General features: G+C 43.5%; 1 protein-coding gene across 1 annotated transcript; it reads right to left on the reverse strand.

The window, feature by feature from the left end:
- Positions 1-11,234: 11,234 nt before the first annotated feature.
- On the reverse strand, positions 11,235-23,208 carry LOC308092389 (uncharacterized protein; the record flags this gene model as incomplete). The annotated part of the gene is made up of 3 exons (XM_080438250.1): positions 11,235-13,275; positions 14,088-14,190; positions 23,107-23,208. The coding sequence occupies 3 exons, from the start codon at positions 23,206-23,208 to the stop codon at positions 12,284-12,286; spliced, it is 1,197 nt and encodes a 398-aa protein (XP_080294376.1). The 3' UTR covers positions 11,235-12,283.
- Positions 23,209-24,386: the final 1,178 nt, after the last annotated feature.

Raw genomic sequence — 24,386 nt, forward strand, 5'->3', positions numbered from 1 at the left:
ATGGTTCCTGGACAACTTTGGGTGGCAGTGCAAGAGCTAGGAAAGCAGCGCCAATCCCCCCGCCCGCCGCTCCGCCGCCGCCCCGCCGCCGCCTCGCCGGGAACGGACAACTGAGCGCTCCGATCGCCGACACGGACACAAGCCAGCGGAGACGAGGCTGCTGCTGGTTAGTGCATACAGTACACCCACACATTTGTTTTGTTTGGAACGGCATCGTGCCGTATAATGACTTTGATCATGGTCGTATAGGCTGCTTTGAGGAACAAAGAAGCTGTTAAAGCCATTGACTGTTGACTGTCTGAATTTTGTCAAACGCTTCTCTCTATCACCAGTGTGCGTTCTGACAAACACATTCAAAGCACACAAGCCTTGTGCTAAGCAGCATTATCAATACACATGAGTTGAAAATGAATGAAATGTTGTCTCTAGGTCTTATTTTTGGTTGCAAACGAAGCACTGTCTAAGGTCTTATTTTTGATTGCAAACTAAGCACTGTCTGAGGTCTTATTGTTGGTTTGAACACTTAGGCACTTAGGAGAATGATTGAGGAGGTAAAGAGGGACAACCTGACTGCAGTCCTATGCTTTATAGACTTCAAAAAGGCATTTGACACGATCCACCGAGGCATGATGGTGAAGATCCTGAAGGCATACCGGATTCCTCCCAACCTACTCCGAGCAATAGAGTCCATGTACGCAGGAACAAGGGCCAAGGTGGTGACCCCAGACGGCAACAAAGAAGGAGTTTGACATCCTGGCTGGGGTTATGCAAGGGGATACACTAGCCCCCTTTCTCTTCATTATAGTCCTAGATTATGCGCTCAGGAAAGCAATCAGTGGGCGAGAGCAGGAACTTGGCTTCACACTAACGCCAAGGAAGTCGAGGCGACACCCCGCAGTGGTCCTCACAGACCTTGACTATGCGGATGACATCAGTTTGCTCTCTGACAACGTGGAACAAGCACAAGAACTACTGAACAGGGTAGAGCTAGAGTGCGCCAAGGTCGGCCTCAGGCTAAACGACAAGAAAACTGAGGTACTCACCTACAACGTTCCACCAGAACATCAACCTCTGACTACAGCAGGAGGCACTGTGCTGAAAGAAGTCGAGGACTTCAAATACCTGGGCTCATGGGTCAACTCAACTGAGCAAGATCTTAAAGTGAGGAAGGCACTTGAATGGAGGGCCCTGAATGGCATGACCAGTGTATGGAACTCCAATCTCCCCCGCCAAATCAAACTCAGCTTCTTCTACGCGACAGTAGAGTCCGTTCTTCTCTATGGCAGTGAATGCTGGACCCTGAAACCAGCCCTTGAGAAGTCCCTGGACGGGTGCTACACCAGGATGCTGCGTGCAGTGCTTAACATCAGCAAGAGTGCGCATGTTACCAACATAATCCTGTATGAGGGAATACCAAGGGTGAGCGAGAAGATTGCTGTAAGGAGAATGAGACTAGCAGGACACTGCCAAAGGCACGAGAGCTGCCAGCCAGCAAACTGGTGCTGTGGGAACCAACACATGGGCACCGGTCAAGAGGACGCCCCACACCAACATATGTGGACACGCTCAAGAAGGATGCAGGAGCCCATAGCACCAATGAGCTGGCCAGATGTATGGAGAGTCGGGATGACTGGAAGCAACGATGGAGGGCTCGTCTGAGGACGACCTAGAGAGAGAACACAAATGTGTATTTTATTGTTGCAAATGAATACACTGTCTAAGGTCTCTCCCCTGTGAAAACAGAAGAGGTGTTTAAAAAAGTTGAGTGCTCTTCATCAACACAGAGCCACAGGCCTCGACAATATCCCCGCCAAATTTCTAAAAGACTCAGCCGCCTCCATTGCTCATTACCCACATAATAAACCTCTACATCATACAGGGACGGGTCCCTAACGATTTCAAAAAAGCAAGGGTGACCCCTCTGTACAAAAAAGGAAACAAATTAGACCCTGGCAACTACCACCCTATTTCTATTCTTAGCTCCATCTCGAAAGTCATGGAAAAAATAGTCTATGAACAGGTCGATAAGTATCTTGCCGAGAAAAATCTAATCTACAAATTCCAATCTGGTTTCAGAACAAACCACTCCACTGACACATGCCTTCTCTATTTGAACGACTCTATCAAACAAGATGTCGACAAGGGCAAATATTGCAGCATGGTCATGCTGGACCTCCAGAAGGCCTTTGACACCGTTAATCACCCAATCATGATGAATAAGCTCAAAGCAATAGGTTTTGATGATACGTCAGTGAACTGGATGAGATCCTACCTGGAAGGGAGGGAGCAAGTGGTGGAAGTAAACGGCACCCAGTCCCCCCCCCTCCCTGTGACGTGTGGTGTTCCTCAAGGAAGTATACTAGGACCTTTACTGTTCCTGATATATGTGAATGATATGTCTTCAGCCTGCGACTGCAAACTGTTCGCAGATGACTTGGCCCTGGCTAGTCTCGGACAGGGACAGGCTGCAGGTTGAGAAAACTCTCAGCTCTGAACTCAACAAGATCTGCATCTGGCTCTCTGACAACAAACTTTCATTACACCTGGGTAAAACTGAATCCATCCTCTTTGGGTCCTAACCTTAGCAAGGCAGAGAGTTTCACGATCAAAGTGGGTGATGATGTCATCAAAAGAAAGGATGAAATTACCTACCTGGGCTCCATCTTGGAGGCAAACCTCTCTGGTAACAAAAACGCCGAAAAAGTGATCAAAAATGTCAACCAAACAACACGCTATTTGTGGAGGATTGATCGTCTAGTCAGTAAGAATACTCTGAAGATTCTTGTAGGGGCCCTCATTCAAGGTCATTATGATTTATGCATGCACTTCATGGTATCACAACACCTCCAAGGCCTTAAAAACAAGGCTCCAAACATCCCAAAACAAACTTGTAAGGCTACTTCTTGGCCTCAATCACAAAACCCATCTAACCCCTGCTCATTTTGCTAGGATTGGATGGCTTAGGGTTGAGGACAGAGTACAGCAACTTGCTATGCGCCTGGTCTTCAAGATACACCACAACATTGGAATGTTAATGAAGTCCATGATCATAACACCAGAGGCAGCTCCACAAATCATGTTCAACCCAGATTTGGCTCAACTAAGGGAATTAACTCGTTCTCATGCTATTCATCAAAAATGTGGAATGCCCTACCAAAAGGAGTAAAGGAGTGTAAAACCCTACTCACTTTCAAAACTGCCCTAAAGATACACCTTCAGGAGGCTGCAATTCGAAAATGGACCCCGTCTAAGTCTTAACCTACCCCTCCCCCCTCTTTCATTTTCTTCTTTTGTATATATTTTTTTCTCTCTTCATACCAGTAACCTGAAAGCTGATTGTATGACATTCTGTATAGTAGTGTGTATATCTGTCTGTCTCTTATATGTCATCATGATTTGTGTGCATGGGGTTCTCATCTTAAACAAGCCAAGTGCTTAATGAGTCTTCCAGTTTAGTAGACCTTGTATTGTGAATTTGTACTTCCATGTACTGTGATTCTCATGTCTTACTAAATAAAAGTACATCAATCAATCAATCAATCAATCAAGTCTTAGTGTTGGTTTCAAACAAATGTGTATTTAATGTTTTGGGTGAAACCAAATACACGGTTTTATTATTGGTGTGTATTTTATTGGTGGTTGAATTTTGAAATGAAAAATGAGTATTACTGAACCAACTGGGTATGCAGTAATGCAAGGTGTTCTAAAAAAGGGGTAAGGACAATTTTCAAAGGAATCCAAATGAAAATGGAACAGCTTCAAAAGGAAAGGAATGATAATATTACAATGGCAAGCAAATTAAAGGCACAAATCATTACCCTCATGGCTTCCAAGGAAAATGTCTCTGTTGTACAACAATCTGGAAAGGTTCAAACTCCTATGTCAAAAGGCCTCTGAACTCCATAACGCTCTGCTCACTGAATTCCCTATGCCCGAGGAGGAGCAGAGATGGCAAAATTCATGGTTTAATTCAAAATTGACAAGCAGTGCTCTGTTCATTGAGGAAACATCAAAATGGTTGTAGGAAAATGGAATTGGAAATGGTCAAAATGCAAATGAGGGTGACAATGTAAATGTTGATGGTGAAATTGTACACTCTGAGGGTCGAGATGAAATGAATCCTGAGGACAGTGTGTCTAATGTGTCTAGGGGGTCTAAGAGGTCAAAGGCCACTAGTAGAAGCTCTGGTGTGTCATCTGCCTGCTTGAAGGCAAAGGCAGAGAAAGCAGCTCTAATGGAGAAAGCTGCTGCTCTGCAAAGGAGGCATGAATTAGAGGCACAAGAGGAAAATAAAGGAGCAAATGGAGCTTGATGCACAAATAGCGGCCGCTGCTGCAAAGGTTTCTGTGCTGGAAGGCAGTGATATTGGAGGAAAGGCCCATTCAAATGCAACAAGCTCTTATGTGAGCAAATGACATAGAAGGCAATGCCTCACATTTAACCCAAAAGCACAGGAGTTTGTACCAAGAGTGGACACCATCATTTTAAATCAAGGCTCAACTGCATCACCTGTTTCATCCACCCCTGTTGTGTGACCAAAAGGGAGAATGTACCCGCACACACAGGTTCAAGTACAACAACATGGGCCCTCAAATACAAAGGTTGCCACCGCCAGACAACAGCCACAACCAAACAACACTGGACTGCCTAATGCAGCTACTTTAAGGAACAACACTCAGACTGTCAATACGTCCTCCACAGCTGCACCTTGTACAGGAACAGGAACAACACACACACAGGCCCCATTCTGCACAAAATACTGCACCATTGCAAGAATCGGTTCAAAACACCATTGACCAGGATACTCTTTATGGAATTATGCAACATCAAAATGAAATCACCACAATGCTTGTGCAACATCAAATGGCAGCCACCCTACCACAAAGAGACATGGCAGTATTTGATGGTGATCCATTACAGTGTATTTCTTTTATCAGGACTTTTGAACATTGCATTGAAGCAAAGGCAAGCAGTTATCAAGACTGTCTGTATTATTTGGAACAATACACCAGGGGGCAGCCCAGAGCGCTGGTGAGAAGCTGCCTACATATGCCACCACAAAAAGGTTATGAAAGAGCTAAATCACTTCTGAAAGAACACTTTGGCAATGAATACACAATAGCAACAGCCTACATGGACAAAGCATTTGGATGGCCTGCTATAAAAACCGAGGACGTCAAGGCATTGCAGGAATTTGCATTATTCTTAAGAGGGTGCTGTAATGCAATGATGGAGATACAGTACATGGAGGAGATGGACATTCCATCAAACATGAGGCAGGTCATGATGAAATGGCCATACAAGCTGCGAGAAAAATGGAGATCTACAGCTTATGGAATACAAGACCAGCGAGGCTACAGGGCTACGTTCCAAGATATGGTGAGCTTTCTAAAGAAACGAGTCAAAATCTTGTCTCATCCCCTGTTTGGTGATATTTCAGATGCACGACCACCAAACACCTCAATACAGCAACCCGCTACCCAGGAGTAACATCAGGAAAAGCAGTTTCACAACAACCATCACAGCTAGCAACCATGCTGCAACTCTTGAGCCTGAAGCCCACAATACAACTAACCAATCCATAACATCAAGGGAGTTGGACTCAGAAGGCTGTCTTTATTGTGGAGAGTCACATCCATTATCCAGGTGTTCAGAACTGAAAAGGATTTCTCAAAAGGAGAAAATTGAATTTGTCAATGCAATCTAAACCACCCGACAATCCTGCATGTCCATAACAAAGACAATACACCGGAAACGTCAGTCAGCAGTGCACTTGTCTCTCTTCAGGCATATGGTTGTATTGGGGCCGGAGACCAAGACTGTACCCTTCCCATCGTGCCTGTACAGTTAAGATCTAACAAGGGAGATAAAGTGCTGCAGACCTATGCCTTCTTGGACCCTGGAAGTACAGCAACATTCTGTACTAATCGCGTCATGAAGAAGCTGAATCTACAGGGCACAAAGACCAATGTTCTGTTGCGTACTATGGGACAAGAAAAGATTGTCAACAGCCAAATCCTCCCAGAGACGTTTACACATGACACAATCCCCGTGTCAAGGAGAAACATTCCCACACAACGAGATAATTGGGAATACTTGAAGGATCATGTTAAGATCCCAGAATTGGACGCTGATGTTGAAATGTTGATCGGTGTTAATGTACCGAAACTTACAGAACCCTGGGAAATAATCAACAGACAAGGCGATGGACCTTATGCCGTGAGGACCTTATTGGGGTGGGTCAGCAACGGTCCTTTGAGGGGCAATAGTGGTTGCCAGAGAAGCTGCTCAACCCTACACGCCAATAGGCCCAGAAGGAATGGAGGACGCAGGAGCAAGGCAGACTCAGACCATAAAAGGTCTCCTGCTATTGCCAGAGTCACAGGGAACAGTGGGAAACAGGCCAGTGAGCCCACCATCACATCCATGTTCCCCAAATGTAAAAGTTTCAAGTCCAATGTGAATGGAGAAGCTACAAATGGACAAAGGAAAGTTACAGAGGTTAAAGAAGTTGTTGAAGATGATTTTCGGAAGGAAAAGTGTCAAATCAAGATGGATTCAACTAAGCCAGCCTGTGCAGCCACGACACCGCGTCCTAAAGGTCCAGATCACAGGCAGTACTTAGATGACTTGGACTTTCAGTGGGATCCTGATAATGTGCTGGATGTCTTCTCAGGTTGCAGAGGACTATATGACGGCTTCCACCAGCCTTTGTGGGCCATAGGGAAGTGGGAGCCTACAGCGCAGGCCTTTAAGCTAAACAACAACAGCACCGCAGTGTTCACTGGAGACCGCAGCATCCTGTCTAAGCTGGTCAGGTCTGGGAAGAAGACTAAGCCTCTGGGTCAAAGGCCACCTTAGAAATGTGATGTGGAGATGCTTGGTGAAGGCCCCTGTCAGGGCTTCAGTGGAATCGACTGCTTCACGACTACATATTTCAAGCTCTTCCTGCTCTAAGAAGCATTGTAATTATGATATAATGTTTAACTATGAATTATGTCTCCCTTTTTTGTTTTGTAATTGTTAACCATACTTTCCCAATTAGGGGCCGGGGTGAAGGAGCCATTCTGACTTTGTGCCTTTAAGCCTGGTGTGGGCGGGTTCACCTTGAGGGGGTTGACGTGGCAACCAGCAGGTTCATATAGGCACAGGTGCAACACGCCACTTAATGAGGGCATGGTTTGGGTACACAGGAGATCACACGGTTTTTACCGTTTTACATGCATTAACAAAACTTGCTGAAATTCTTTGTTTGAATGAATAAATGGGAACCTCACCCAACAGCAGTATTTGGTTTGGACATTCTTTGGATTGAAAACGCGTCAAAAACGGATATTCCTGTACCCAGCCGAGTGGCGAAAAGTTTGTTTGAATCGTCACTACAAATACTTTATTTAGAAGTGTGCAGAAAAAAAGCACATGAAAGTATAGTTTGAATACAAGGTCAACTAAATAGGATTGAAAAACAAATGAAAGCCTAATGGCTTGTTTCAAATGGGGTCCTCCATCCATCCATCTTCAACCGCTTATCCGGAGTCGGGTCGCGGGGGCAACAGTTCCAGCAGAGAGCTCCAGACCTTCCTCTCCTGAGCAACATTAGCAACTTCCTCCTGGGGGATCCCGAGGCGTTCCCAGGCCAGTGTGGAGATGTAATCCGCCCATCTGGTCCTTGGTCTGCCCCGGGGTCTCCTCCCAGTGGGACGTGCAGCGAGGACCTCCCTAGGGAGACGCTCGGGAGGCATCCGTACTAGATGCCCGAACCACCTAAGCTGGCTCCTTTCCAAGCGAAGGAGCAGCGACTCTACTCCGAGTCTCTCCCGGGTGACCGAACTTCTCACCCTATCTCTAAGGGAGATGCCAGCCACCCGTCTGAGAAAACTCATTTCGGCCGCTTGTACCCGCGACCTTATTCTTTCGGTCATGACCCACACTTCATGACCATAGGTGAGAGTAGGAACGAAGATTGCTCGGAAGACCGAGAGCTTTGCCTTCTGGCTCAGCTCTCTTTTCGTCACCACAGTGCGGTACAGCGACTGCAATACCGCTCCTGCTGCTCCGATTCTCCGGCTGATCTCCTGCTCCGTCCTCCCCTCACTCGTGAACAAGACCCCGAGATACTTAAACTCCTTCACCTGGGGCAAAGCCTCATTCCCTACCCGGACTGCACAATCCACCGGTTTCCTGCTGAGAACCATGGCCTCAGATTTGGAGATGCTGATTTTCATCCCAGCCGACGCACACTCGACTGCGAACCGATCCAGTGAGAGCTGAAGGTCCCGGACCGATGGTGCCATCAGGACCACATCATCCGCAAAAAGCAGTGACGCAACCCTTAGCTCACCGAACCGTATACCCTCTCCGCCACGACTTCGCCTCGAGATCCTGTCCATGAAAATCACAAACAGGATAGGTGACAAGGCGCAGCCCTGTCTGAGACCAACCCCCACTGGAAAATAATCCGACTTACTGCCGAGCACACGGACACAGCTCTCGCTTTGGGCGTACAGAGATTGGATGGCCCTCAACAAGGTCCCCCTCACCCCATATTCCCGCAGCACCTCCCACAGAAACTCCCGGGGGACCCGGTCATATGCCTTCTCCAAATCCACAAAACACATGTAGACCGGATATGCATACTCCCAGGCCCTCTCCAGGATCCCTGCCAGAGTAAAGAGTTGGTCAGTTGTTCCACGACCAGGACGGAAACCACATTGCTCCTCTTGAATCTGAGGTTCGACTATCGGCCGGACCCTCCTTTCCAGTACCTTGGCATAAACTTTCCCAGGGAGGCTGAGTAATGTGATACCTCTGTAATTGGCACACAACCTCTGGTCCCCCTTTTTGAAAAGTGGGACCACCACCCCAGTCTGCCACTCCCTCGGTACTGTCCCAGACTTCCACGCGATGTTGCAAAGACGTATCAACCAAGACAGCCCCTCAACACCCAGAGCCTTCAGCATTTCTGGACGAATCTCATCAACCCCCGGAGCTTTGCCACTGTGGAGTTGTTTAACTACCTCAGTGACTTCCTTCCGGGAGATTGACGCCGATCCCCCATCATCCTCAGGCTCTGCTCCTGTCAGGGAGGGTGGGTCTGATGTCATTGGGTTTAGGAGTTCCTCAAAGTGTTCCTTCCACCTCCCTACGACTTCCTCACTTGAAGTCAGCAGAGCCCCATCCTTGCTGTATACAGCTTGGATGGTTCCCCGCTTTCCCCTCCTGAGGTGCCGTATGGTCGTCCAGAACAACTTTGGTGCCGCCCGAAAGTCCTTCTCCATGGATTCCCCGAACTCCTCCCACACCCGCTGCTTAGCCTCCGTCACAGCTGTGGCTGCCGCCCTTCGGGCCTGTCGGTACCTTGCAACTGCCTCTGGAGTCCCCTGGGATATCATACCCCGATAGGCCTCCTTCTTCAGTCGGACGGCTTCCCTGACCACCGCTGTCCACCAGGGTGTTCGAGGGTTACCGCCCCTTGAGGCACCTAAGACCTTCTGACCACAGCTCACAGCCGCAGCTTTAGCAATAGAGGCTTTGAACATTGCCCATTCCTGTTCAATGCCCCCAACCTCCACAGGGATGCCAGAGAAGTCCCGCCGGAGGTGGGAGTTAAATTCCTTCCGAACAGAGGTCTCCTCCAAACGTTCCCAGTTCACCCGCACTACACGCTTGGGTTTGCCAGGTCTGTCCAGAGGCTTCCCCCGCCATCTGAACCAACTCACCACCAGATGGTGATCAGTTGACAGTTCCGCCCCTCTCTTCACCCGAGTGTCCAGAACATGCGGCCTCAGATCAGCTGATACGATTACAAAATCGATCATTGATCTTTGGCCTAGGGTACTCTGGTACCAAGTACACTTATGAGCATCCTTATGTTTGAACATGGTGTTTGTTATTGTCAGTCCATGACTAGCACAGAAATCCAATAACAAGCCACCACTCAGGTTCAGATCAGGGAGACCGTTCCTCCCAAACACGCCAGTCCAAGTATCCCCGTCATTGCCCACGTGTGCGTTGAAGTCCCCCAGCAAGACTATGGAATCCCCCACCGGAGCCCCATGCAGGACCCCATGCAGGGTATCCAAAAAGGCCGAATACTCTGAACTCTTGTTTGGCGCGTACGCACAGACAACAGTCAGAGTTTTCCCCCCATCAACCCTTAGGCGGAGGGAGGCGACTCTCTTGTCCACCGGGGTGAACCCCAACGTGATGGCACTCAACCGGGGGCTTGTGAGTATCCCCACACCCGCCTGAGACCTCACACCCTGAGCAACTCCAGAATAAAACAAGGTCCACCCCTTGTCCAGGAGTTTGGTTCCAGAGTCCTTGCTATGTGTGGAGGCAAGCCCCACCAGGTCTAACCGGTAGCGCTCTGCCTCCCGCACCAGCTCAGGCTCCTTCCCCACCAGCGTAGTTACGTTCCACGTCCCAAAAGTCAGCCTCTGCTGCCCCTGATTGGTCCGTCTGGAACCTCTGCTGTCACTGCCACCCATCTGACAGTGCACCCGACCCCACTGGTTCCGATCGCGGGTGGTGGGCCCACGTGGCGGCGAAGATCTGCCCACGTTCCTTCTTCGGGCTGTGCCCGGCCGGGCTCCGTGGTTAGCCCGGCCACCAGGCGCTCGCTGACGAGCCCTTCCTCCGGGCCTGGCTCCAGAGGAGGGCCCCGGGCTTCCTCCGGGCCGGGTCGCATCACTTCGTCTTGAATTGTCCATGAAGTGTTTGGTGAACCATTCTTAGTCTGGCCCCTCCCCCGAGACCACTTTGCCATGGGAGACCCTACCAGGAGCACTAGGCTCCCGACAACACAGCTCCCAGGTTCATTGGGGCACACAAACCTCTCCACCACGGTAAGGTGATGATTCATTGGAGACCCTCCAATGGGGTCCTCATGTACTCAAATCATAGTGTTAAATGACAGACAGATATACACTACTATGTGTATATCTGTCTGTCATTTAACACTATGATTTAATGTCACAAAATGAAAAATAAGAAACTAAATAGTACAGTAAAAAGTTCGAGAAGAAAAAACGGGGGGTTTAGGTTATGACTTTTACTTAGAACCCATTTATCAGCTACAATATTCACCATTTATTTGTTTACAAACATTTCATTTTTTTCCCTTTATTGCAGGTTCGTACATTACATGTTATTGATTTCATTTAATTATCTTACAAGTTCTCTTTACTTGTTTAATTCATCCTGCATCATTTTTTATTTGTTTCAATTACATATACAAACAGAAATTAATAATACAAACAAATAAAAAGGGGGGGGGGGTGGAATAAAGAAGGTAAAATAAGAGAGAAAAAAGAAAACAAAACAAAAGAAAGGGGGGGTAGGGATAGCTTTCCTGTAGTACTACTATGTATTTCTGAGTCCCATTTAATCCAGTTTCTTTCTAATTCATCTTCACAGTTTCTCATTTTTTAAGTAATTCTTTATTCTCTTCGTTATCTTCCAATTATTAATAGATGGTAGGTTTACGGCAACGATACGTATTATTGTATACAGATATTTATCCCTGTATATTTCTAATAGAATAATACCTAATACATATTGATTGGGTGTATGGGTTTCCTTAAGGAAAATGTATTGGTTATATTTATTTTCACTATCTCCCAAAACCTTTTCAATTTTGGGCATAAATAATGTGTAGAATAAATAATGTGCATAGAAAATGTGTGTATGATTGGCTTCCAATTCTGCACATTTCCTCCAGCATTCAGCACTGCCTGCTGGTCTATATTTTGATAACATTTTGGTTGTTACAGAAATCCTCATATTAATTTTCCAAGCAAAGTCTTTCCAATACTTGGATTGTGTCGTCTTAATTTTTTTTTTGCATGCTTCTTTCCAATAAGCATCCAAAATTGTTATTGACAATTCTTTTTCCCATTTCTCTTTGGTATTATCCTCTTTTACCTTAATTTCTTGCAACATTTTATAAAGTTTTGATATTTTACTCTTTTCACTATTTCTATTTTTGCTCACAAATTCCAGCAGCCCATGCATTATCTGTCCCTGGTCTCTCTGCTGTTTACAAACATTGAGAGTTAAAATAGTTTAACTAGCCGATCTACATAGACACTTTGTGTAATTGTGGAGATGTAGTTTACATTGGAAAGGTTTCTCTCCAGTGTGGATACGCTGGTGTCTCTCCAGGTCACCTGACCTACTGAAACTCCTATCACATTGTGTAGGGTGGAAAGGTTTCTCTCCAGTGTGGATAAGCTGATGTTTTTTCAGGTCACCTGGGGTATTGAAAATGTTGTTACAATGTTTACAGTAGGAAGGTTTTTTCTCTAGTATGGATACGCTGGTGTCTCTCGAGGGAACTTGACACATTGAAACTCTTGTCACAATGTTTACATTGGAAAGGTTTTCTCCAGATATGGACACGCTGATGACTCTTCAGGCTACTTGACTGACTGAAACATTTGTCACACCGATTACATTGAAAAGGTTTTTCTCCAGTGTGGATACGCTTATGTATCTTCAGGTAAGATGGCTTAATGAAACTCTTGTTACAATGTTCACATTGGAAAGGTTTTTCTCCAGTGTGGATATATTGGTGTCTCTTCAAGTTTTCAGACTGTGTGAAACTATTGTCGCAATGTTCACAGTGGAAAGGGTTTTCTTCAGTGTGGTGGATACGCTTATGTCTCTTCAGTTCAGATGGCGTAAAGAAACTCTTGTTACAATGTTTACAAGGGAAATAATTGTTTTCTTCAGTGTGGATACGCTTATGTCTCTTCAGGTCAGATGGCGTAATGAAACTCTTGTTACAATGTTTACAGTGGAAAGGTTTTTCTCCAGTGTGGATACGCTTATGTCTCTTCAGTTCAGATGACGTAATGAAACTCTTGTCGCAATGTTCACAGTGGAAACGTTTTTCTCCAGTGTGGACATACTGGTGTCTCTTCAAGTTTTCAGACCGTGTGAAACTATTGTCGCAATGTTCACAGTGGAAAGGTTTTTCTCCAGCGCGGACACCCGCAAATGTCTCCCCCCAATCATCACTGTCTTCAGTGACTTCAGTGTCAGATTCAAGCTCAACTTCAACTTCAGAGCAGTGTGAAGTGATGTCTTCATCAACTTCAGCTTTCACTGCTATTAATGTCAACATTGACCCAACAGGGTCCTCTGGTCTTTGCAGTAGCTCTTCCCGTTCCTCTTTAATCTTTGGAGGCTCTGGTTCCTCCTGGATCAGACTGGGGCTCCTCTCCTGTTTAGGAGAAACCTCCTCTTTACACACAACCATGTGCAGGATGGCTAGGAGCAGAAAAATAACATGATAGTCAACACTGGATTCTTAAAATGTAAATCATTTTTTCTATCTTCCATGTTCCATGTACAAAGCTATTACCTACTAAGACCGACCAAACAGTTACTAAATAAGAATCCGTCTGTGTCTGGGGATAATTTAACAAACCACTGTACCGATCAGCGTCAAAGTTCTTGTGCATGCTGCCAGTAGGCCAAGCAAGTATTTGTTTTACATCTAATAATCTGTAAGAAACTTAAACATGACCATGACTTGCAGCACAATGCACTAAAGTGCAGCCTGTAAGCTTTCTAGTTCAGTGCCTTCCACTGAAATCTAGAAATAGTTGAAGATAAACTTATTTGAATGTTGTTAACCACTTAAAGACCAGCTGAAATGGATTTTTGCAACCATATTTTAACCTAATTCCCAGTGAAACGGGCTGGGTGGCTCTGAGGCAATGTTTACAACAGTCACACAACGTACATAATGTGATTTAAAGTATGTGATCTAAACGTTACGTTGTACACTGTCACTGCAACAAGGCAGTGCCGAATCAAGTGTTACTGCACTATTTCTCACCTCAAATGTTTTTGGAAACCAAAAATGTACAATGTGGTGCAGTTTTTCTTTTGTATTGCATATTTAATGATGCCAGTATGCATATTGATTGAGTCATTGATTGATTGAATACTTTATTAGTCAAAGATGTGAATAGCACAGAGGTACAGTAAAAAGGGATAACACAAAAAGTCTTATAATATCCGGATATTATAATCGTCAGTTTTTGCAAAGATTATCGTATAGTTAAAATACGTACTGAGGTGTGGGTGGTCTTCAGGTTCCTCCTGTTTAATAGGAATGTCCCTGGATGAGTCTGGAGAGTTCATCTTCACCTGCAGTCTGGACTCCACACACTGGGTCTGAAATGAACAAATTGAATAATGACTTTAATACCAAAAAACAAAAAATGATATGATGAAAGGATGTCCTTTTCGGGGGGAAAAAAACAAAAGAATGATGTAATGATATGATGAAATGATGTTCTTCCCCTGTCTAATGTGCTGAAATTGCTAAATAAACACAAAGGTTAAAACAAAACAAAAACAAAACAAATTACTGGAGACCCAGCAGTGGTGTCAAAAATAACGATTTGAAGTCAACTTTCCAAAATATGAATCTTGGGTTCAAAGATTGTGGGATTTATATATTAGGGAAGCAATCAAGGTGAAAGTAGCTCATCTGTTTTTAATGTTTCTGCTGCTATGCATCCCATCTTGCTACAATAATTGAGGCCCGGACCGGCAGCCTATATTTCTGCGTACGGACTACTAGTTTAGAGCTAAGCAGTTGTCCAATTCTCTCCCAACTTGCTAAAAAAAATCTCTCATGGTTCTGGCTTGGCAACCATCTTCTTTTCCACCTTCGCGTACATTGCACGGTGTACAGTTTATATGAAACGCCATTATTATGCAATAATATTCCAGAAGAACCGGAAGTGGTCTGACGTCACTTGACGTCAGACCAAGTGGGAAGTGAGTAAAATCTTCAACATATTTTTTACGACCATAGCCTCAGAACTGGTTGAAAAACTACCCCCTCACTCTGGGAGCTACGGTAAAGAGTATGTTGACTCATTTTACGAAAAACAAGGTGTACGCAAAGATGATTTTAAACTCTTCCCTTTGACAACAGATGAGGTGTTTAAAAAATGTAGTGCACTTCAACAACACAAAGCCACAGGACTCGACAATATCCCCTCCAAATTTCTAAAAGACTCAGCCGCCTCCATTGCTCCAATCATTACCCACATAATAAACCTCTCCATCATACAGGGACGGGTCCCTAACGACTTCAAGAAAGCAAGGGTGACCCCTCTGTACAAAAAAGGAAACCAATTAGACCCTGGCAACTACCGCCCTATTTCTATTATTAGCTCTATCTCGAAAGTCATGGAAAAAACTGTCTATGAACAGGTTGATAAATATCTTGCTGAGAAAAATCTAATTCCAATCTGGTTTCAGAACAAACCACTCCACTGACACATGCCTTCTCTATTTGAACTACTCTATCAAACAAGATGTTTGCAACATGGCAAATATTGCGGCATGGTCATGCTGGACCTCCAGAAGGCCTTTGACACCTTTAATTACCCAATTATGATCAATAAGCTCAAAGCAATAGGTTTTGATGATACGTCGGTGAGCTGGATGAGATCCTACCTGGAAGGGAGGGAGCAAGTGGTGGAAGTAAACGGCACCCGGTCCCCTCCCCTCCCAATGACTTGTGGTGTTCCGCAAGATAGTATACTAGGACCTTTACTGATCCTGATATATGTGAACGATATGTCTTCAGCTTGCGTCTGCAAACTGTTCCTGTTCGCAGATGACTCTGCTCTGCTGGACAGGGACAGGCTGCAGGTTGAGAAAACTCTCAGCTCTAAACTCAACAAGATCTGTATCTGGCTCTCCGGCAACAAACTATCATTACACCTGGGTAAAACTGAATCCATCCTCTTTAGGTCCAGTTCTAACCTTAGCAAGGCCGAGAGTTTCACAATCAAAGTGGGTGATGATGTTATCACAAGAAAGGAGCAAATCACCTACCTGGGTTCCATCTTGGAGGCAAACCTCTCCGGTAACAAAAACGCCGAAAGAGTGATCAAAAAGGTCAACCAAAGAATACGCTTTTTGTATAGGATTGGACGTCTAGTCAGTAAGAATACTCTGAAGATTCTTGCAGGGGCCCTCATACAAGGTTATTATGATTATGCATGCACTTCATGGTATCACAACACCTCCAAGGCCTTAAAAACAAGGCTCCAAACATTCCAAAATAAACTTGTAAGGCTACTTCTTGGCCTCAATCCCAAAACCCATCTAACCCCTGCTCATTTTGCTAGGATTGGATAGCTTAGGGTTGAGGACAGAGTACAGCAACTTGCTATGGGCCTGGTCTTCAAGATACACCACAACATTGGGATCCCCCTGTATTTGTCAAAATACTTCCAAAATGTTAATGAAGTCCACGATCATAACACCAGAGGCAGCTCCACGAATCATGTTCAACCCAGATTTGGCTCAGCAAAGGGAATGAACTCGTTCTCATGCTATTCATCAGAAATGTGGAATGCCCTACCAAAAGGAGTAAAGGAGTGTAAAACCCTACTCACTTTCAAAACTGCCCTAAAGATACACCTTCATGAGGCTGCAATTCGTAAATGCCCCTGTCTAAGTCTTAACCTACCCCCCCCCCCTTTTTCTTTTTCTTCTCTTGTACATATTTTTCACTCTTCATACCAGTAACCTGTAAACTGATTGTATGACATTCTGTATAGTAGTGTGTATATCTGTCTGTCTCTTATATGTCATCATGATTTGTGTGCATGGGGGTCTCATCTTAAACAAGCTCAGTGCTTAATGAGTCGTCCAGTTTAGTAGACCTTGTATTGTGAATTTGTACTTCCATGTACTGTTGTTCTCATGTCTTACTAAATAAAGTACATCAATCAATCCATCAAAACTTACGTCACAAATTTGGAGAACAGATCTACAAGCCAACAACATGTTGTGTCTCGACACGTTGTTGCCTTGAAGATCTCACCTCTTGAAAGCAAGCCCAAATAAGCAACTACACTTCAGTAACAAGCCCAAACAAAAGCAGCCCGCAACTATGAATATCTAAAAGCGACGTTACAGGAAAATAAGCCCAATGTCGCTTATAATAAGCAGACCTGGCAACACTGATTGCCGCACACACACACACACACACACTTTCAAATCAATGGCAGTTTAACTTTAAGGTCTAATATCATGTGCAAACATATGGTGGACATGGAACAATAACATCACAGACACAACTTCAGGTTTCACCATGCTCTGTTGTTCTCTAAACACACCAGCCATGGGACCACGCAATAAACATCACTGGACTTTCACACAAGCGACGCCACGCGAAAACGCCTGCCTCGAGCAACAGCCGATTATTTAATTGCGTTTCCTTATTTCCTTTACTTGCTAAGATATTGCGCTCCTTAACTTGCTTATTCAGTGTGTGTGTGTGTGTGTGTGAGTGTGAGTGTGTGTGTGTGTGTGTTAGCCTTAAGGAGAACTCCTTCTAATCTAGGCTATGGACCAGTAACCTCGCATCACCAGTCTTTCCACCTCGGAGGAAAGCCTGGTGTCTGTTACTAAAGACCCATATGATCCGGTCTAGGCCACGCCTACTGAAAAAAAGAAAGAAAAAAGAATCCTGTTTCCGGATTCTGCCCATCCGGTTTTGCGGTGCCGCTTTGTTTTGGTTCCCCAATCCCTATTTAAATGGAATAGAATTTCCCCGTGGGATAATACAGACGCTAAATAGTCTCCGGATAGTGCACGCACATTTACATTTTAAAAAATAAGCGAAACTATGCCGCATCAACGATTTTATTATCGGACCTATTTTGGGGTGAGACGTGTTTCCGGTTCTGCCCATCCGGCCACTTTTTATTTTTTTAACTTCTGCTCCCGACCGGATCATATACCCGAAAAGGAATGGTGCCCAGGCTAATGGACCAGAGCTAGAGGTTAGCCTCCTCTACTTTTAGCATTTAGCTCCCCTTCTGTAAGTATGTGAATAAATGCATATGTTAAATGTAGGTTCTAATGAGTTGTCGGTTAACAACATGGTGTAAAATGATCATGAGGTTCCACAACACATTCCAACAACAACAACAACAACAACAACACATCTGCTCTTGCAAAGCCTTGGATGAAGACGGTCATATATATAGCTCTTGCTTGCTAACACTAGCTTTAGCAGCTATGCTAACACTAGCGTTAGCAGCTATGCTAACACTAGCGTTAGCAGCTATGCTAACACTAGCGTTAGCAGCTATGCTAACACTAGCGTTAGCAGCTATGCTAACACTAGCCCAGACACATGACTGTCAGCTTGTGACAGATACATCATGAGCGTCATGTGAACCATGGCTATGCTAACACACTCTCCTAAGACCTATTGTTATCTTATCTTATTGTGTGAGCTACAATATAAACGTTGTTATTAAGTGACACAAGAGGAATCTGACCTGAAATAAGGAGAACGTTCAACTATGAACGCAGCTGCTGCCGTGGGAGACTGCCAGTGTTGCCACAACTTGTCAGGTTTTGTGAGAGAAATAAGCAACCAGGTCTGGGGAAACAAAACCAAAAGAAGCGACTATGAGCACACAAGGCGTCGCGATGCGTTGTGAGCTTGTAGATCTGCTATTTTCAAAACATCTTGAAATAAAATGTCAATACTTGGAAGATAATTTTTTGAAACATTCTAACAACACAAATCTGGTGTATATCCGTCTGTCTCTTATATGTCATCATGATTTGTGTGCATCATTGCATGGGGATCTCATCTTAAACAAGCTCAGTGCTTAATAAGTCTTTCAGTTTAGTAGACCTTGTATTGTGAATTTGTACTTCCATGTACTGTTGTTCTCATGTCTTACTAAATAAAGTACATCAATCAATCAATGGTAGGCCTATGGGCATAAAACAGATGGGGGTATCCCAGTTAGGGACAAATACATATTAATTTGGGGGTCCATGACATGAAAGTATTTGAGAACTACTCGTTAAAATATTTCTTAAATTTTTAGTCTAGTTTAAGTCCAAATAAGCAACTACACTTTAGAAACAAGCCAAAAAAAACGCAACTCGCAACTTCACAGAAGAATAAGCCCAAAATCGCTTATAATAAGCGGACATGGCAACACTGAGTGCTGCCCATTGTCTGGCCTAACACCCTACAGGGGTTTCTAAACTTTTTCAGCTCGAGACCTGGAAGAGAAATTACATTTAGTGTCTCCCCGCCGGGGCCACAAACAACAATACACAAGAACAAAGCTCTATTTGCTCTATATTCAGTGGTGTAAAGTAACTAAGTAGCCTACATGTACACAATTTTGAGGTATTTTTACTTTAATGGAGTATTTCCAGTTTTCAGTAGCTTTACTTCTACTCCAGTACATCTCAGGCAAATATATTGTACTTTTACTCCACTACAATTATTTGAAAACTTTAGTTACTAGTTACTTTCATTGTAGATTTTGATCATTTCAAAAAACATAGGCCTACGTTAACCACTTCAACCCTATACGTTTCGGCCATTTGAAAATAGCAGATACAAGCTCACAATGCGTTGATTGATTGATTGATTGATTGATTGATTGATGTACTTTATTTAGTAAGACATGAGAATAACCGTACATGGAAGTACAAATTCACAATACAAGGTTTACTAAACTGGAAGACTTATTAAGCCCTGAGCTTGTTTAAGATGAGATCCCCATACACACAAATCATGATCACGTTGCGATGCCACATGTTGTGAGCACGCTATTTTCAAAAGATTTTCATACAATTTATAAATTTGAAAACTTGAAAAAACGTGAAATGGGACATTCTGCATAATGAGTAGGCTACTTTCTACTTTTGGTACTTTAAGTACATTTTGATACCAATACCTTTGTACTTTTACTCAAGTAATTTTTGAATTACAGACTTTTACTTGTAACCGAGTATTTCTACCTTGCAGTATTGATACTTTTACTTAAGTAAACATCACTGCTACTATTGTACAAGTTCATCATTTGTTGTTTTCGGGAAAGGGAAGGACAGAGTAGCCTTGATAAGAGTAAGCTGCGTTCACAACAAAAGAAACCGAACAATGAATCAGCTTTTATTTTCAATGTTATCTCTATGCAAATCAGATTTTTACATTTTTGGTGAGCTTTTAAAAGCTTAAATAAGAACCCAGAGAACCCAGACCTCATCCTTGAAGCTGCTTTTTTTGTGTTCAGCTTCCTTTGGTGTGAACGCAGCATTAGACTGTCAACATATTATGACCAGTTTGAGGCTAGATAGAGAAGAGCAAGGAAACGACAGAAACAGGTCACCGTCATATAATCAAATGATAATAATCACAGATGGACATAACTACCACCCACACATCTCAGAGCTCCCTTGGTAGGCCTACAAATGTGTACATTTTAAGATGAGAATACAAGCCTGTCTGATATGTATTTGCCAATACAGAGAGCACAGAGCAGCAAAGAAGGCATTTATTGTCATAAACCAACATTGTGTTGTTTCTGTTTAACCACCAGGTGTCACCATCGCATTGAAGACCTAGCAAAATGTAGTTCCCTGGTTGTCCTCATAACACACACACACACACACACACACACACACACGCACATACACACACACACACACACACACACACACACACACACACACACACACACACACACACACACACACACACACACACACACACACACACACACACACACACACACACACACACATCTTTCAATTCCTATTATGTATATATGTGGAACGTTGTGAGATTGTAGATCGGCTATTTGAACTATTTTAAAATGTTGCTCAAAAGATATTGCCCTCAACCAGGGCAGGAATTTCAGGGAGGCCACGAAGGCCATGGCCGTCGTTGCCCCTCAGTTTGGCCTTGTGTGCCCTCAAAAAATGGCATGCCCTGAGGCCAGAGTGGCCTTAATGTCCCAGCTGACTGTTCCACTTTCTCCTCTGTCTCTTTCTTGTCATGTAGACACCAGTGTCTCTTTCTTGTCATGTAGACACCAGTGTCTCTTTCTTGTCATGTAGACACCAGTGTCTCTTTCTTGTCATGTAGACACCAGTGTCTCTTTCTTGTCATGTAGACACCAGTGTCTCTTTATTGTCATGTAGACACCAGTGTCTCTTTCTTGTCATGTAGACACCAGTGTCTCTTTCTTGTCATGTAGACACCAGTGTCTCTTTCTTGTCATGTAGACACCAGTGTCTCTTTATTGTCATGTAGACACCAGTGTCTCTTTATTGTCATGTAGACACCAGTGTCTCTTTATTGGACCCTGTTTGAAACAAGCCATTAGGCTTTCATGGGTTTTTCAATCCTATTTCGTTTAGTAAATAAAGTATTCAATCAATTAATCAATCAACACATTCCCTGCCATTGATGCAGATCTACGTCATTTAAAGCATTATTCTTTTATATTACACTAGAGGGCGCTCTTCCCCAACCTATGAATGATCCCTTGACTCTGAGAGAATGATAGAAGCAGAAATAACGTCATCCCAAAAGTATAATTGAATAAATGTATGCATAACATAACAAAATGCATTGAGTATTAGTCGATTAATGTATTAAATTCATTATCAATGTTTTTTTGTAATTGATTAAATCGATTAGTTAACTAATTGACAATTAACTAACTAAATTAACTAACTGTTGCACACTCCTAGATGCTGTTACTGTATATAAACATGGACAGTACCGAGACTAACAGTGGGGGGCAGCAATACGCTAATTGTCGTCTCTAGACAAAAAGAAGAACATACCCACAATGCAGTTGTGAAAACAACAATGTGTGTGTGTGTGTGTGTGTGTGTGTGTGTGTGTGTGTGTGTGTGTGTGTGTGTGTGTGTGTGTGTGTGTGTGTGTGTGTGTGTGTGTGTGTGTGTGTGTGTGTGTGTGTGTGTGTGTGTGTGTGTGTGTGTGTGTGTGTGTGTGTGTGTGTGTGTCAAGTCCCCAGAACCCAGTGGTTTCATTGAAGCACAATTTCCCATTTCACAAGTTTTCAAATGTATAAATTGTATGAAAATCTTTTGCAAATAGCAAGCTCACAATGTGTGATTATGTGGCATTGCAAAGAATTGTGAGCTTGTAGATCTGCTATTTTCAAATGGCCGAAATGTATAGGGTTGAAGTGGATAAGACTATGTTTTTTTAAATAATCAAAATCTACAAAGAAAGTTTTCAAATAATTGTAGCGGAGTAAAACAAAGCAGCCTACAATTTGCCTCTGAGATGTAGTGGAGTAGAAGTAAAACTACTGAAAACTGGAAATACTCCAGTAAAGTAAAAAAAATACCTCAAAATTGTACTGAGTACATGTACTTAGTTACTTTACACCACTATAATTGAGCAAATAGAGCTTTGTTCTTGTGTGTTTTTGTTTGTGGCCCCGGCGGGGAGACACTAAATGTAATTTCTCTTCCAGGTCTCGAGCTGAAAAAGTTTTGCAGACAATGGGTAGCAGTCAGTGTTGCCATGTCCGCTTATTATAAGCGACTTTGTTTTTTTGGGGGCTTGTTTCTAAAGTGTAGTTGCTTATTTGTAACCTGACTCCGTCAAATGGAAGAAGCTTGCGACACCGGAGGGAGGGGGGTTTACCAGGCTAGCTTATTTGGGCTTCTTTCATTTTTTATTTTTTATTTTAACAAGTAGTTCTCAAATACTTTCATGTCATGGACCTCCAAATTAATATATATTTGTCCCTAACCGGGTTACCGGCCCCATCTGTTTTGTGCCCGTAGGCCTTCCAGATTTGTGTTGTTAGAATGTTTAAAAAAATAATCTTCCAAGTATTCACATTTTATTTCAAGATGCTTTGAAAATAGCAGATCTACAAGCTCACAACGCAACACGAGTCACGACGCCTTGTGTGCTCATGTAGTCACTTCTTTTGGTTTTGTTTCCCCAGACCTGGTTGCTTATTTCTCTCACAAAACCTGACAAGTCATGGCAACACTGGCAGTCTCCCACGGCAGCAGCTGCGTTCATAGTTGAACGTTCTCCTTATTTCAGGTCAGATTCCTCTTGTGTCACTTAATAACAACGTTTATATTGTAGCTCACACAATAAGATAAGATAACAATAGGTCTTAGGAGAGTGTGTTAGCATAGCCATGGTTCACATGACGCTCGTTAAGCTGACAGTCATGTTTCTGGACTAGTGTTAGCATAGCTGCTAACACTAGTGTTAGCATAGCTGCTAACGCTAGTCCTAGTAAGAGCCATACGACCGTCTTCATCCAAGGCTTTGCCAGAGCAGATGTGTTGTTGTTGTTTTTGTTGTTGGAATGTGTTGTGGAACCTCATGATCATTTTACACCATGTTAACCGACGGCTAATTTAGAACGCATGCATGTTTTCACATTTACAGAAGGGGAGCTAAATGCTAAAAGTAGAGGAGGCTAACCACCATGAATTGAGAACAAAGGACCCTAATGGAAACACGCCATAGGTTTTCTTGTGTTTTAAATCCTCTTAGCAGACCTTGTATTGAACTGGACTTTCCTGTGCTTTTTAAAGTATTCAATCAATCAATTAATACCGGCTGAATACCAAAGACAAATTGTGTGTGTGTGTGTGTGTGTGTGTGTGTGTGTGTTCTCTATGGCAGTGGTTCTCAACTTGTGGGTCAGGACCCAGGGGTTCTCCATATGATTTTGGTGGGTCCCCAGATGATAGTGAAGTGACAATTTAAGGACTTTTAAGACCTTTTTTATACCAAAAAGACCATTACTGTATCAAAAGTAATCAACAAACTACTATAAAAACTGGTCAAACATTGATTGATTGAATATTGTATTGGGCATAAAAATGTAAACGGCACAATTACATTTATAATACTTTGTCTAAAAGGTCCTCGCGGTCTTGTTTCCATTGGGGTCCTTGGAATTCAATTCATAGACATGTGTATATATATAGTAGCAACCAAACAGTTCAAAATCAACACAATAATACAGAATACAAATACATTTAAAAAATGTAGAAACAAAAACCAAAAATGCAGAGAAAAATTTTAAACACATATGTACAAAAGGGGGGGGGGTGGTCGTCTGTGTAACGGGAAAATGGTTCTACCTCCTCTTTTGGCCTCCTGAAAGGTGGTTTTTAAGGCTGTTTTAAATGAGCCCAGCGAACTGCATTTTTTGAGGGATGGGGTTAGACTATTCCAATCCTGGGTGGCAGTGCTGTAGAAGGAGAATTTGCCCATGATTGTCTTAAGGGTGGGTGGTACCAAATTGTTGTTTACGCTCCCTCTAGTTTCGTGACTGTGGGTGTCACTAACCTTTTTGAGGTATTTACTCGGATATGCGGGAATAGGGGGCATATCGGGCAAATTTGCGTTTACAATTTTGAAGACTAATTTTTAGTTTAACCCTGTCTTCCACCCTGAGCCAGCCTAGGCTGGCAAAATGGGTGAGAGAAAGGTAGGTAATGGGCCCCAGTCCGAGGAGTAGCCGAATCAGTTTGTTTTGGGAGTTTTGAAG

The sequence above is a fragment of the Gymnoscopelus braueri genome (genome assembly GCF_963280865.1).
Source record: "Gymnoscopelus braueri genome assembly, chromosome: 9".
NCBI classification, from domain to species: Eukaryota; Metazoa; Chordata; class Actinopteri; order Myctophiformes; family Myctophidae; genus Gymnoscopelus; species Gymnoscopelus braueri.